At 42.3% G+C, this 15,994-nt stretch overlaps 1 protein-coding gene across 3 annotated transcripts in view; it reads left to right on the top strand.

The window, feature by feature from the left end:
* Window positions 1-15,994, top strand: part of LOC135522705 (rho guanine nucleotide exchange factor 4-like) — a 92,628-nt gene that overhangs the window by 65,941 nt on the left and 10,693 nt on the right. For 2 of the 3 annotated variants that reach the window (XM_064949223.1, XM_064949222.1), the window contains 8 exons: window positions 6,473-6,652; window positions 7,326-7,526; window positions 7,860-8,039; window positions 9,868-10,100; window positions 10,393-10,522; window positions 10,697-10,828; window positions 11,231-11,474; window positions 12,078-12,155. In XM_064949223.1, coding sequence (XP_064805295.1) covers window positions 6,473-6,652; window positions 7,326-7,526; window positions 7,860-8,039; window positions 9,868-10,100; window positions 10,393-10,522; window positions 10,697-10,828; window positions 11,231-11,474; window positions 12,078-12,155 — 1,378 coding nt within the window. Of the gene's footprint in view, window positions 1-2,378; window positions 2,537-6,472; window positions 6,653-7,325; window positions 7,527-7,859; window positions 8,040-9,867; window positions 10,101-10,392; window positions 10,523-10,696; window positions 10,829-11,230; window positions 11,475-12,077; window positions 12,156-15,994 lie in introns of those variants that run through there. The other variant, XM_064949224.1, reaches the window with a different exon arrangement.

The following is a 15,994-nucleotide window of genomic DNA, read 5'->3' as shown; positions in this document are numbered from 1 at the left end:
CATGATAACAAGTTTAGATAGCTGCCCGCTAGTGCTGAGCGATTAACCTGAATGTCGGTTATTTTTTGTTTTTTAAACAACTAATTGACCGACATAGGTTCAATTATTTGAATTTAATTTAAATTTCAAAAACTTCTGTGAGGTTAATGCGCACATTGCAGTTTCTCTAGAGAGAAATCAGATCCAGCCTGAACTGTGCGGTTTAGTAAGGAGTTGCAGTTTCCAACATGGCCAATATTCTACGTAGTTTAGCGCATAAAACATGGTCATTAACTACAATGACCATAATCCATTGCGCATCTACTTGTCCGGTCTGTGTCTGCTACGGAAGAGACAGAAGATTGCGCTATTTTGAGGGGATATAGTGAGCAGTTGTTGCTTCACGAGGTATCTCTACCTGAAAATTCATAATCAAAGTGATTGATAGTTGGTATTCAGCAGTCCTAAAAGTATGCCTTATTTACTGAGAAGATTTGATCAGACCGCATCGGTCAACAGCTCTATAGAGATGATGACCTGGAATTAAATAATAAAATCATCAAATAACACAAATATAATATACACAACAACCTGAAATAATTTAGTATTATGATGGTAATGTGATGGTTAATAAGTGATCAGCAGTAATGGACAGTCACTACCATCACGGGACTTGTATTGTTTTATTCTGTTGTTACAGCATTCAACCCACATATTGCATTTCATGTTAGAAAAATGACCAAAACCGAAATAAAAAAACATGAGAATTTTTTCATAATCGAATCAAAACCGAACCGACTTCAAAAAGCACTAATCACTCAAACTAATTTAGCAATCAAAAAAATGTTATCTGACATGGGCTTATTGACTGACTATCAGTGACTGACTTAACAAGAGAAAAACTGATGATGCACAGGTATATTTCGAAATTGCATCTTGTGCATTCCACTATTCTAACTCGCAACAGTAAATTGAGACTCAGACTGAGTTCCTAAAATAAATACAAATAAAAGGCCTTCCATGTAGTAGACTGTCTAAATTAGAGTCGGAGTGAGGTGGCCTTGCTCATCATATTCTGTTTAGTTGAGTGGATACGGGCGGCTGCAGTAAATACTGTAGGTCTGTTTGGCTACACCTGGGTATCCAGGTCAGAGAGAGAGAAGAGAGAGAGAGCGAGAGAATAGAGAGAAAGGGACCGGGGACGGGGGAGAGAGTTGGACAATCCAATCATTTCATCAGGTCAGTGATTGTATGTTAATTAATTGGCTAAAATAGCAGTATGATAATCCTGTATAATAATCCGATGCATTAATCCCGTTCTCTCCTGTTTTAATCAGACATATTAAGTCTGTGAGTGACGGGCCAGCCATCAGCTGATGAGGCTAATAAATTCTAGGCAGATCACACTCACACACACACACACACGCAGCCCACATACCCCCTCCCTTCCCTCACACACAGTCTATTATTCTGCATCCTCCTGCTCCCTCCTTCCCCTCCTCCCTCTCCCCATCCCCCACCCTCCCTGGGGTTGCTAAGGCCCTCCTCATCCACTCTGGTATCCAGGATACGGAGACACACTCAGCCGCCTGATTGGCTGCTCGCGGTAGGAAGGTAAAAAAAAAAAAGAAAGAAAGAAAAAAAACTGCGATCCAGGGAGTTGGATGGATGGTTGTGCTAGTGTAGCTTCAGGCAGACCCCAGCACCATTTTAGCTTCAGAGTACACTTAAAAGGGAGCGCAAGAGAGGGAGGGAGAGAGAAAGAGAGAGGGAGATAAAGGGAAAAGAGCTGCCATGTTAGAGGAGCACAAATAGCTGTGTGGACGTAACCCAGATACGGGACGAGGAACGACAGAAGAGGACGGAGGACAAGAAAAACTAAAGGAGGTGGAGGGGAAATGAGGATTGTATTGAGAAAGATGCAGCATTATCTCTACCTCACGTCCTGACAAGACGAAGAAATAGCGAAGACGGCGAGAGGAAGAGAGAAGAGGGAGAGAGAGAGAGGGAGAGAGAGGACGTGGAAAACAGGGAGGGAGAGAGAAGAGGGGAGTGCTCAGACACAGGCAGCAAGGCGTCGCAGTGAAGCAGAACGAGGGGAGCCTGGCGGAGAGAAGAGGAAGAGAGAGGCGGAGGACAGGCCGGCTGGCTAGTGAAGGAGGAGAAGAAGAGGAGGAAAGAGACGGACAGGGGGGGAGGGGTGAGGGCCCTGCCGGGGCCTACGTGATGGCTCGCGGTGGTGGCGCTCACCGCGCCCGGCAGCGTTTGGGCTACCTCAACACATTGCTGCGCTGCAACCTCCACCCAGAGACTCAGAAGGTGGTGGTTTTCATGATCATGATGCTGCTCGTCATCATCAACGTAGTGCTCATGTTCCTCCTGGCCTTCTAGTAGAGAGACACACACGCCGACGTCACACACACATACACACACGCCGCGTATCGTCGATCAAGGAAGACAGAGAGGAGGAAGGAGGAGGAGAGAGGGAGGATTCCCTGGTGGAGAGTTGGGGGTACAGCTGTGGATGGGAGTCCAGGATAAAAGGACGAGACCACAGGTAAAACCGAGCAAAGGATGAGCTAGACTGGGAAGAGTATAGGACCACTATGCTGCTGCTTAGCCCAGAGAGTGTGTCGGACGGGTTAGCTAGCTTGCACCATGGGGGTTGTTGACAAACCGTGGACGGTAGCAAATATTCTGTCTTGTACATTTTGAAAATGTTTGGTCTGTAGTTCAGTGTTTTCCTATGCCTGTGTTGTGAATGTGTGAGAAGAAGAACCGGTTGTGTTTATTATTTGTGTATGTTTGTGTTATTTATGTGTTTGAACATAATCCATTTCTCTGTTGTTGGGTCTATTCTTAACAATATGGTGTTGTACGTTGAGAATACGTGCGTTATTGCTTGAATGATAATTGGTCCTGTGTGAATCTACAGAATGCGTTTTGTATAGGCCACTGTTTAGCACCAGTTATGTGCTAAACATGAGATATCTATGAGATATATGTAGGTTACAATGTTTAGCACGTACAGATGAAGTCGGAAGTTTACATACACTTAGGTTGGAGTCATTAAAACTTGTTTTTCAACCACGCCACAAATGCCTTGTTAACAAACCATAGTTTTGGCAAGTCGGTTAGGACATCTACTTTGTGCATGACACAAGTCATTTTTCCAATAATTGTTTACAGACAGATTATTTCACTTATAATTCACTGTTTCACAATTCCAGTGGGTCAGAAGTTTACATATGCTAAGTTGACTGTGCCTTTAAACAGCTTGGAAAATTCCCGAAAATGATGTCATGGCTTTAGAAGTTTCTGATAGGCTAATTGACATAAGTTGAGTCATTTGGAGGTGTATCTGTGGATGTATTTCAAGGCCTACCTTCAAACTCAGTGCTTCTTTGCTTGACATCATGGGGAAATCAAAATCAATACTGCAAACTGCAAACCATAGTCTGAAATGTCCTCTGGTCTGATGAAATAAAAATAGAACTGTTTGTCCATAATGACCATTGTTATGTTTGGAGGAAAAAGGGGGAGGCTTGCAAGCCGAAGAACAGCATCCCAACCGTGAAGCATGGGGGTGGCAGCATCATGTTGTGGGGGTGCTTTGCTGCAGAAGGGACTAGTTTACTTCCCAAAATAGATGGCATCATGAGGAAGGAAAATTATGTGGATATATTGAAGCAACATGGGAGCAGCAGGGTAGCCTTGTGGTTAGAGCATTGGACTAGTAACCGAAAGGTTGCAAGTTCAAATCCCCGAGCTGACAAGGTACGAAAATCTGTCGTTCTGCCCCTGAACGGGCAGTTAACCCACTGTTCCTAGGCCGTCATTGAAAATAAGAATTTGTTCTTAACTGACTTGCCTAGTAAAATAAAGGTAAATAAAAATAAATAATAATATCTCAAGACATCAGTCAGGGAGTTAAAGCTTGGTCGCAAATGGGTCTTCCAAATTGACAATGACCCCAAGCAAACTTCCAAAGTTGTGGCAAAATGGCTTAAGGACAACAAAGTCAATATATTGGAGTGGCCATCACAAAGCCCTGACCTCAATCCTCTAGAAAATTTGTGGGCAGAACAAAAAAAGCGTATGTGAGAAAGGAGGCCTACAAACCTGACTCAGTTACACCAGCTTTGTCAGGAAAAATGGGCCCAACTTATTGTGGGAAGCTTGTCGAAGGCTACCAGAAACGTTTGACCCAAGTTAAACAATTTAAAGGCAATGCTACCAAATACTAATTGAGTGTATGTAAACTTCTGACCCACTGGGAATGTGATGAAAGAAATAAAAGCTGACCTAAGACAGGGAATTTTTACTTGGAATAAATGTCAGGAATTGTGAAAAACTGAGTTTAAATGTATTTGGCTAAGATGCATGTTAACTTCCGATTTACACTGTATATAACCGTCATACAGTCGAAGGAAGCATGTGGATGATCCATGTGGTTGGGTCAGATGTGTGTGTTTACCGCTTGACTGCTCTCGCTAGGGTTCAGCTGCATAGAGCGAGGGGGATCAGCTGTGTGTGTGTGTGTGTGTGTGTGTGTGTGTGTGTGTGTGTGTGTGTGTGTGTGTGTGTGTGTGTGTGTGTGTGTGTGTGTGTTTCTTAGGGAAGGGGATCATATGTGCCCTGGTTAGCTATGTGTGTGTGTGTGTGTGTGTGTGTGTGTGTGTGTGTGTGTGTGTGTGTGTGTGTGTGTGTGTGTGTGTGTGTGTGTGTGTGGAGCATTAGGGGCTTGGAGCGTTGCCATGAGGGGTGACGAAGCAGCTCAGGACACAGAGAGGCTGGTTTGAAACGGACGCAGGGGTGTGATGAGAGGGGCAGTAACAAGGCCTAGAGCTACTGACCAGGAGACTCAGGGAGAAGTGCACTGTTTACATCCACCGCCTGGCAGAGATACACTCACATTACAGTGTGTTTTTATGTTTGGATTCTCCCTCTATGTTCCCCCTCTATACAAACTCATATTGATGTCCCAGTACAGCTAATACTACAATATTTATGTCTTCAACCTGGTTTCTACTCACTGTGAAGGGAGATATTCTGGTGTTTTGTTGTATAATGATGGCAGGATCAGTAGAGGAGAGAAGAGGCGAGATGGTGGGTGTGTCGCCTAGCAACAGGCCCAAAGACCTCCTCGCCATGACGATGGATCGATGGCAGGACAGACATAGAAATAGACACTTAGTAGATCACCCTAACCAACAGAATAGACGTAGAAATAGAAACACATAGATTACCCTAGCCCCCAAAGAACCGACATGGAAATAGATACAGAGATCGTGTTCTGGTATCATTTAGCCTCTGCTTGACCTTCTGAAGGCCTTGCATAAGTATAGGAGCCTGCACTTGAGGAGTTACATTATAGTTAGTTAGTTAGTTGTGGCTTTTTGAGCAATAATACAATTATGACAAGCATCCTTTCCTGAGTGTTGTACTTGCTCATGCTATAGAAACAGGAGATAGGCTCCTGCCCTATGGGCCATTCTGGCTTTGATAAGGCTTACTGCTACTATGGAAGAATGACACAAATGCCCCTCTGACGCCAGCATGATGTTGACGCAGTAATGTGTGTGTGTTATGTGGCAGTGTGAAATACGAGCACTGCAGTACATTTATAAGTAACGCAGGCTTTTTAGCTCTCTCTCATTCTCCCTCTCGATCTCTCTCTCTCCCTCTTTCACTCTCTCTTTCTCTCTCTCTCTCCCTCTCGATTTCTCTCTCTCTTTCTGTCTCTCCCTTTCTCTCTATCTCTCTCTCCCTCTCTCTCTCTCTCGCTCTCTCTCTCGCTCTCTCTCTCTCTCTCTCTCTCTCTCTCCCTCTCTCTATCTCTCTTATCTCCACATTGATCTCTGTCAAGCCCCTCTCAGACTCAGTGGCTTGGCTCAACAGAGCAATCAATGCTTTAGGACCTGTCTCACTTAGCTTATCTAGGGCTGTAGCAGCAATATTATCATGTTGTGTCTGTTACTAAAATGTAGCTTACTGAGTAGAAATATTGTTGTTACAATGTCATCATCTTTGTGTTGGAACAACATTGTGTACATCTTGTGTTATAAATGTAAAGTCATCCCTTGTGTGATGAATGGTGTTCTATAGGTTGTTTGTGTCATGTCTTAAAGTCACACGTTCCAGTTGAGTGATACCGGACAGACCCACTACCTTGTAAATCATGTCTCTACTCTCTATATCAGCCACTTTGTCTTCCAGTGATGTTATTGATGTTATTTATAGACCAGCTTCACCTTGTTTTACAAAGTCATCCATTCTGAATGAAGAACAGACAGAGTTTTTCCGGACCACCTGACCAGGGAAACCTCCAGGGCCCCTGGTCAAGAATACAAATGTGGGCCTTCATAAAGTATTTCAAGCTTGTTCACCATGTATTACAAATGTTGTACATTTTTTGTTATGTCACTGTGAAGTCCTCCCATACTGACCTGTGTTGACCCCTGTCTGTCCCCTCTCCTTTTCCCCTCCCTAGCTGATCAGTGATGGCAGCTGTGTGTACGCCGAGGCCCTGTGGGACCATGTCACCATGGACGACCAGGAGCTTGGCTTCAAGGCGGGGGACGTCATCGAGGTAGTGGATGCCACCAACAAGGAGTGGTGGTGGGGACGCATCCTGGACAGTGAGGGCTGGTTCCCAGCTAGCTTTGTTCGGGTAAGAAACTAACTCTCCATATCTCCCATCTCTCTTCTTCTCTCTTTCTCTCACTCTTTCTCTCTCCATCTCTCTGGGAAACTGAAGACAACATCAATTAAATACTCTTTACCTTGCTTATCTTTGATATCTATTATTGCTGCTACAGTACAGGGTTAGATGGGAAGCTAGAGCTGTTGTCGGCAATTTGGGGCAACTGTGAAGCATTAGTGTAAAGGATGTGAAACGGCTAGCTTAGTTAGCGGTGCACGCTAAATAGCGTTTCAATCGGTGACGTCACTTGCTCTGAGACCTTGAAGTAGTAGTTCCCCTTGCTCTGCAAGGGCCGCGGCTATTGTGGAGCGATGGGTAACGATGCTTTGTGGGTGTCAGTCGTTGATGTGTGCAGAGGGTCCCTGGTTCGCGCCCGGGTATGGGTGAGGGGACGGTCTAAAGTTGTACTGTTACATTAGCTCATTATAAATAAATAAAGATAAAGATTGTTTTCTTTTTTTTTATGTTGACTTTCTTATGGTCCTTACTTGCTAAATGAATGTTTGTACATTTTCTCAGTTGATCCACATAGGTAGCCTAACTGAAAAATAAGACAGTATAAGAAATGATTGTAGCATCTAAACTGATCTGTTAGTGAAGGTATTCTATAACAATGACCCTTTCTTCTTGGTCCCTGTAGTTGCGTGTGAACCAGGATGAGCCCATGGAGGAGTACCTAGCCCAGCTGGAGGAGGCTGGGGCTGGGGAAGTGGACCGGCCAGGGGTGGGTCTGATCCTGGGACCAGGCCTGCCGTGTAAGGACCAGATGAGGACTAACGTTATCAATGAGATCATGGGCACAGAGAGAGACTACATCAAACACCTCAAAGACATCTGTGAGGTCAGTAAAGTTCCATTCAGACAACATCACTGTCTGCCTGTAGACCCTTTCCTTTGACACAGGCCATTATAGGACTTTTATAGGACTATTTGCATCAAAAACTCCCTGAAGAATCTGTCTTTTGTGTTCAAGTGTCTCTAAATAATCACACCAGCCTTTGTACCATCATAACCAGCACACAGGACATGTATTTCTGAACAATACAACTTCGTCCAATAAGACAAAATATATTCTTCAGTTTTAACTTGTTTATTTCTGGGAATTCTTAACATGTAAAATCAGGTATAAGTCTGTTCTACATGAGGTACCATGAGTCTACTGTTCCTCTCTCAGGGTTACATCAAGCAGTGCCGTAAGAGGATAGACATGTTCACAGAGGAGCAACTGCGGTGTATATTTGGCAACATCGAAGACATCTACCGCTTCCAGAAGAAGTTACTGAAAGGTCTGGAGAAGCGGTTCAACAAGGAGCAGCCGCACCTCAGCGAGATCGGATCCTGCTTCCTCGAACATGTGAGTATTGTACAGCACACGATCCACTGGGATTCTTCACCTGACTTCTGTCAGCCGTGACCAACCGCCTAAATTCTGTCTTATGTAGCAAAATTTGAAATAGTTTTACATTGGATAAAAGTAGAGACTCAGAGCTAGAAAATTATATATCATACACTGCAGTCGAGGAACAACGGGAAAGTAATTCTGCTTTTAAAGTGAGTAAACTTGTAACCCCACTTTTGAGTAAATGGCCTTTGAATGTTTTGGTTCACCTACTGGAGAACTCTTCTTTGCCTACACCTATTCAGCATCATTCACACCTTTTAAGTCTTAGTTCCACCTATCTCTTTATGGATTCACATGTGAGACCATGTGGTAAACACATGCTATATCAACGTTTATTTGTCACATGCACAGGATGCAGAAGGTGTAAACGGTACAGTGATAGTACTTGCATAGTAGCAATATCAAAAACAGAAAGTGTCCAGATAAAAATATTTGATCAATATTTGATCGTTATTAGATGACGCTTACCTGGCACACTTCTCTAAATTGATGGGTCGTGTGAAGGAAATGCTATAACCACCCCCCAGCCACATCTAGCTGAGTGGATGGGTCACTATTGTCTAGACATGTACACATGTTCATGAAATACAATCGATGGCCGTAATCACCCCCAGACACATCTGCTAATTTGATGGGCCATGTAATAATCCAGCCTAAGTGGAATCTTTTGTTTAGACATGTAGCTAGCTAGGTAGATAGCTAGCTAAACAATGAACTGTCATAACCCCAACTCATGCTACTACCAGTACAAACATTGTACTAGACTAGGTTCAATGTTAACTAGCTAACATTAGGCTATAACTAGCAATGCAAATGGATTTCTGATTCAAATAATATTACTACACAGATCATACACAAGCCAGCAAGCTAACGTTTGCTAGCTAACTAGTAGTATTCTTTAACTTGCAAAAATAATGACTTTCTGACAAAATTAGAAACTTATATCTGGAAAATGTAGCTAATCTCTTACCTGTATATATGGATGAATGCTTCACGGCAGACTGGAACCTTTGAACTATGTTTTGTTTGTAGCTACATCTTGTTTGTCCAGCTTTGTGTGAAGTCACTGGTTTACACTGACCATGGAATGTGCAGAAATTAGGCCATCACTTTTTCCTACTGATCTGTCAATAGCGCCTGCTAAATTCAGGGTATCAATGTTGTTGAGAAAAATACCAGAACTTTTGTAGTTATCGATAGTTAACGTTATATCATTCAAAAACGGCATGGTAGAAAGGACTGTCAACACATACTGAACAGCTCACGTTATAGACAGAAGCATGCTACGTGGCAGACCAATCCAAACTCATCTCCCGGCATGTCCAGCCCATTCATTATCTCAACCAATCATGGCTAATGGGAAGGTTCCCGCTTTTTCCATGGGTAAACCAACTAGGCTCGTAATGTTACAACTTTATTCATATTTATGGATGGAATACAAGTCTGTTATTAAGGCACATGAAAGTTCACATGTTCCAGAAGGCATTAGTGACGTGTGGCATACACCTAGTTTCATGATGCATTATGTAGCGTTATGGCCTGCATAACGCTACATAATGCTATCATAAACATGACATAACATGACGTAATAGGGGAAATTAAATCTGCTTAATAGATAACTACTGTATTATTATACACACTTGTTGGGGATTCAAGTCAAGCAACCTCTCTGGAGCCCAAACATTCATGTAACATTCCAGCAACCATCAATTTCGCCATTTTAAACCACCATTTTAAACTGCCATGTTAACGTCTCCTGTCTCCTCCTCACCCTCCTCAGCAAACAGACTTCCAGATCTACTCGGAGTACTGTAACAACCACCCCAACGCCTGTGTGCAGTTGTCCAGACTGATGAAGACCAACAAGTACGTGTTCTTCTTCGAGGCCTGTCGTCTGCTGCAGAAGATGATTGACATCTCGCTGGATGGCTTCCTGCTCACGCCCGTTCAGAAGATCTGCAAGTACCCTCTGCAGCTGGCCGAGCTACTGAAATACACCAACCCTCAGCATAGGTAAGTACCCTCTGCAGCTGGCCGAGCTACTGAAATACACCAACCCTCAGCATAGGTAAACACACACACACTTGTACTGTGCACACATGCAAGGAGCCGCACGTATTCCTTCTTATCTCCCAATTTCGCTCTCTGAAATCTCTGAAATTTATTTCAGAAATCACAAGACACTGATAGGTTATTAGTTGTGTTTCGTTTTTAAGTCGAAAGTTATTACAAGTCTATCATTAGTCTAAAACAATCATATAAGACTGAGAGGGCCTGATGTGTTTGTCTGTTCTGGGCAACCCAGGGACTATAAGGACGTGGAGGCTGCCTTGAACGCCATGAAGAACGTGGCCAGGCTGATCAACGAGAGGAAGCGGCGCCTGGAGAACATCGACAAGATCGCCCAATGGCAGAGCTCCATAGAGGACTGGGAGGTGAGTAACGGTGCATCGAGGGTAATGGAACAGAATCCATGACTAGGGCCAGGACGTTTTGCTGACCAAGTGACTTGTTCTGGAAACATGTTGCCAGGACACAACTTTTTTTGGCTGAACAAACTCTGTCTGTAGGCTCTAACAGATGCTTGGTGTGTGTTTGAACATCCTCAGGGAGAAGACATCCTCAGTATGAGTTCAGATCTGATCTTCTCTGGAGAGCTGACGAAGATCTCCCAGCCTCAGGCTAGGAGCCAGCAGCGCATGTTCTTCCTCTTCGACCACCAGATGGTCTACTGCAAAAAGGCGAGCAGCACTGTTAAAATGATTGTTATAATGTGGACATGAAGCTGGTAAGGGTTACGGTTGAGGCTACAGTTGTGATTGAACCATAATGTGGACATTAAGCTAGGGTCACGGTTAGTTTCCAGGTAGAACGCGTTTGGGTTGCGCGTAGATTTTTACATGGAACATCCAAAAGTTATACCTGGAACCAAAAAGGGATCTTCAAAGGTTCTCCTTATTTGGCTGTTCTCCTATGGGAACAGCCAAATAACCATTTTAGGTTCTAGATAGAGTGTAGGGATGTTTATGAAGTGGGTTAGTAGCAGTTCTCTCCCCCCTATAGGACCATGCTGTACTATAAGGATTAGAGTTAGTAACAGTAATATATAACAGCATTATCACGTATCCCTATGGTTTTTTCAGGACCTCCTGCGCAGGGACATGCTGTACTATAAGGGTCGTATGGACATGGACCTGATGGAGGTGGTGGATGTGGAGGACGGGAAGGAAAAGGACTTCAACGTGTCGGTGAAGAACGCTCTGAAGCTGCGCTCGCTGGCGGGGGACGAGGTCCACCTGCTGTGTGCCAAGAAGCCCGAGCAGAAACAACGCTGGCTCCGAGCCTTCCAGGACGAGAGGACGCAGGTGCAGCACGACCTCGAAACAGGTGAAACAGTTATCCGTCCCTCTGTCTGACATGCCACAGTTTGAAAAAGGACCCATTCTTACTTAGCTTGCTAAGCTAAAGCAACTCAGACATACAGAATGAGTAGAAAACACTAATAGAATACTAGGAGACTGCAATGAACTGCTTACCTGTAGTATTACTAGTCAGCTGTATAAAGCCACTGGGTGTGTATCCTTTCCTATTAGTAAAAGGTGAGCTGTGTCCTCCTGTCTCTCTCTGCCCCAGACTACTGCTGTATTAATAGTTTGTGATAAACGTTTCTGACAGTGGCTCCGGTCAGAGAATCAGGGAAGAGGAGTGTATGTGTAATATGTAACAGCTAATGGATCAGAACGTTGTTAATCGCTCAGATAAAAGGAGCTATGAATCCATTGAGCTGCCCCCTTCGCTCCTCAGCCATAGTCTCTGGGGTTTATCTGGGCTGTAAACAGAGTATGCGGATATTCCCGAAACCTTTCATCCAACAATCTGGCCTTCTATTATTCTGTTCCCTCGTAATAGCTGGGTATTGATAGGTGGCACAGGCAGAATGAATCTGTGATATCCACATTGACTTGTGACCTATGTGGTTTCCTCTTCCAGGATTCTCCATCACTGAGGTCCAGAAGAAACAGGCCATGCTGAACGCCTGCAAAAGCCATCCAGCTGGGAAGCCCAAAGGTATGTCTGGGTAATGGGTGCATGGCAGGAAAACTCCATTTCCATGGCTGTTTGGAAGGGTAGCAGATTACGTGTTGTGCATGTTTAGTTTTTTTTAAAGAGGATTACGTTTGCCAATATTTATACAAATGTTGTTTATCATATGTGCTTAATATTCATATAAACCACTTTAGATTAAAATGCAGTCGTAATCACCCCCCCCCCAATTATCTCTATGGATGTTTATAAACCCTAGTCTCTCTATGGATATGTATACCCCCAAGTCTCTCTCTATGGATATGGATAACCCCTTGTCTCTCTATAGATATATATAACCCCTAGTCTCTCTATAGATATGTATAACCCCTAGTCTCTCTATGGATATGTATAACCCCTAGTCTCTCTATGGATATGTATAACCCCTAGTCTCTCTATAGATATGTATAACCCCTCGTCTCTCTATAGATATGTATAACCCCTAGTCTCTCTATAGATATGTATAACCCCTAGTCTCTCTATGGATATGTATAACCCCTAATCTCTCTATGGATATGTATAACCCCTAGTCTCTCTATAGATATGTATAACCCCTAGTCTCTCTATAGATATATATAACCCCTAATCTCTCTATGGATATATATAACCCCTCGTCTCTCTATAGATATATATAACCCCTAGTCTCTCTATAGATATGTATAACCCCTAGTCTCTCTATGGATATATATAACCCCTAGTCTCTCTATAGATATGTATAACCCCTAGTCTCTCTATGGATATATATAACCCCTAGTCACTCTATAGATATGTATAACCCCTCGTTTCTCTATAGATATGTATAACCCCTAGTCTCTCTATAGATATGTATAACCCCTAGTCACTCTATAGATATGTATAACCCCTAGTCTCTCTATGGATATGTATAACCCCTAGTCTCTCTATGGATATGTATAACCCCTAGTCTCTCTATAGATATGTATAACCCCTAGTCTCTCTATAGATATGTATAACCCCTAGTCTCTCTATGGATATGTATAACCCCTAGTCTCTCTATAGATATGTATAACCCCTAGTCACTCTATAGATATGTATAACTCCTAGTCTCTCTATAGATATGTATAACTCCTAGTCTCTCTATGGATATGTATAACCCCTAGTCTCCCTATGGATATGTATAACCCCTAGACTCTCTATAGATATGTATAACCCCTAGTCTCTCTATGGATATGTATAACCCCTAGTCTCTCTATGGATATATATAACCCCTAGTCTCTCTATAGATATGTATAACCCCTAGTCACTCTATAGATATGTATAACCCCTAGTCTCTCTATGGATATGTATAACCCCTAGTCTCTCTATGGATATGTATAACCCCTAGTCTCCCTATGGATATGTATAACCCCTAGTCTCTCTATGGATATGTATAACCCCTAGTCTCCCTATGGATATATATAACCCCTAGTCTCTCTATAGATATGTATAACCCCTAGTCTCTCTATGGATATATATAACCCCTAGTCTCTCTATAGATATGTATAACCCCTAGTCTCTCTATGGATATGTATAACCCCTAGTCTCTCTATGGATATGTATAACCCCTAGTCTCCCTATGGATATGTATAACCCCTAGTCTCTCTATGGATATGTATAACCCCTAGTCTCCCTATGGATATATATAACCCCTAGTCTCTCTATAGATATGTATAACCCCTAGTCTCTCTATGGATATATATAACCCCTAGTCTCTCTATAGATATGTATAACCCCTAGTCACTCTATAGATATGTATAACCCCTAGTCTCTCTATGGATATGTATAACCCCTAGTCTCTCTATGGATATATATAACCCCTAGTCTCTCTATAGATATGTATAACCCCTAGTCACTCTATAGATATATATAACCCCTAGTCTCTCTATGGATATGTATAACCCCTAGTCTCTCTATGGATATATATAACCCCTAGTCTCTCTATAGATATGTATAACCCCTAGTCACTCTATGGATATGTATAACCCCTAGTCTCTCAATGGATATATATAACCCCTAGTCTCTCTATAGATATGTATAACCCCTAGTCTCTCTATGGATATATATAACCCCTAGTCTCTCTATAGATATGTATAACCCCTAGTCTCTCTATAGATATGTATAACCCCTAGTCTCTCTATAGATATGTATAACCCCTAGTCTCTCTCTATGGATATATATAACCCCTAGTATCCCTATGGATATATATAACCCCTAGTCTCTCTATAGATATGTATAACCCCTAGTCTCTCTATAGATATGTATAACCCCTAGTCTCTCTATAGATATGTATAACCCCTAGTCTCTCTATGGATATATATAACCCCTAGTCTCTCTATAGATATGTATAACCCCTAGTCACTCTATAGATATATATAACCCCTAGTCTCTCTATGGATATGTATAACCCCTAGTCTCTCTATGGATATATATAACCCCTAGTCTCTCTATAGATATGTATAACCCCTAGTCACTCTATGGATATGTATAACCCCTAGTCTCTCAATGGATATATATAACCCCTAGTCTCTCTATAGATATGTATAACCCCTAGTCTCTCTATGGATATATATAACCCCTAGTCTCTCTATAGATATGTATAACCCCTAGTCTCTCTATAGATATGTATAACCCCTAGTCTCTCTATAGATATGTATAACCCCTAGTCTCTCTCTATGGATATATATAACCCCTAGTATCCCTATGGATATATATAACCCCTAGTCTCTCTATAGATATGTATAACCCCTAGTCTCTCTATAGATATGTATAACCCCTAGTCTCTCTATAGATATGTATAACCCCTAGTCTCTCTCTATGGATATATATAACCCCTAGTCTCCCTATGGATATATATAACCCCTAGTCTCTCTATGGATATGTATAACCCCTAGTCTCTCTATGGATATGTATAACCCCTAGTCTCTCTATGGATATGTATAACCCCTAGTCTCTCTATAGATATGTATAACCCCTAGTCTCTCTATAGATATGTATAACCCCTAGTCTCTCTATGGATATGTATAACCCCTAGTCTCTCTATGGATATATATAACCCCTAGTCTCTCTATAGATATGTATAACCCCTAGTCTCTCTATGGATATGTATAACCCCTAGTCTCTCTATGGATATATATAACCCCTAGTCTCCCTATGGATATATATAACCCCTAGTCTCTCTATGGATATGTATAACCCCTAGTCTCTCTATGGATATGTATAACCCCTAGTCTCTGTATGGATATATATAACCCCTAGTCTCTCTATAGATATGTATAACCCCTAGTCTCCCTATGGATATGTATAACCCCTAGTCTCTCTATAGATATATATAACCCCTAGTCTCTCTATAGATATGTATAACCCCTAGTCTCTCTATAGATATGTATAACCCCTAGTCTCTCTATGGATATGTATAACCCCTAGTCTCTCTATAGATATGTATAACCCCTAGTCACTCTATAGATATGTATAACCCCTAGTCTCTCTATGGATATGTATAACCCCTAGTCTCTCTATGGATATGTATAAACCCTAGTCTCTCTATAGATATGTATAACCCTAGTCTCTCTATAGATATGTATAACCCCTAGTCTCTCTATGGATATGTATAACCCCTAGTCTCTCTATAGATATGTATAACCCCTAGTCACTCTATAGATATGTATAACTCCTAGTCTCTCTATAGATATGTATAACTCCTAGTCTCTCTATGGATATGTAAAACTCCTAGTCTCTCTATGGATATGTATAACCCCTAGTCTCTCTATAGATATGTATAACCCCTAGTCTCTCTATAGATATGTATAACCCCTAGTCTCTCTATAGAT

The sequence above is a fragment of the Oncorhynchus masou genome, chromosome 30 (genome assembly GCF_036934945.1).
Source record: "Oncorhynchus masou masou isolate Uvic2021 chromosome 30, UVic_Omas_1.1, whole genome shotgun sequence".
Lineage (NCBI taxonomy): Eukaryota > Metazoa > Chordata > Actinopteri > Salmoniformes > Salmonidae > Oncorhynchus > Oncorhynchus masou.
The sequence above is the reverse complement of the archived record's forward strand: the minus strand, read 5'-3'. Positions and strand labels throughout refer to the sequence as shown.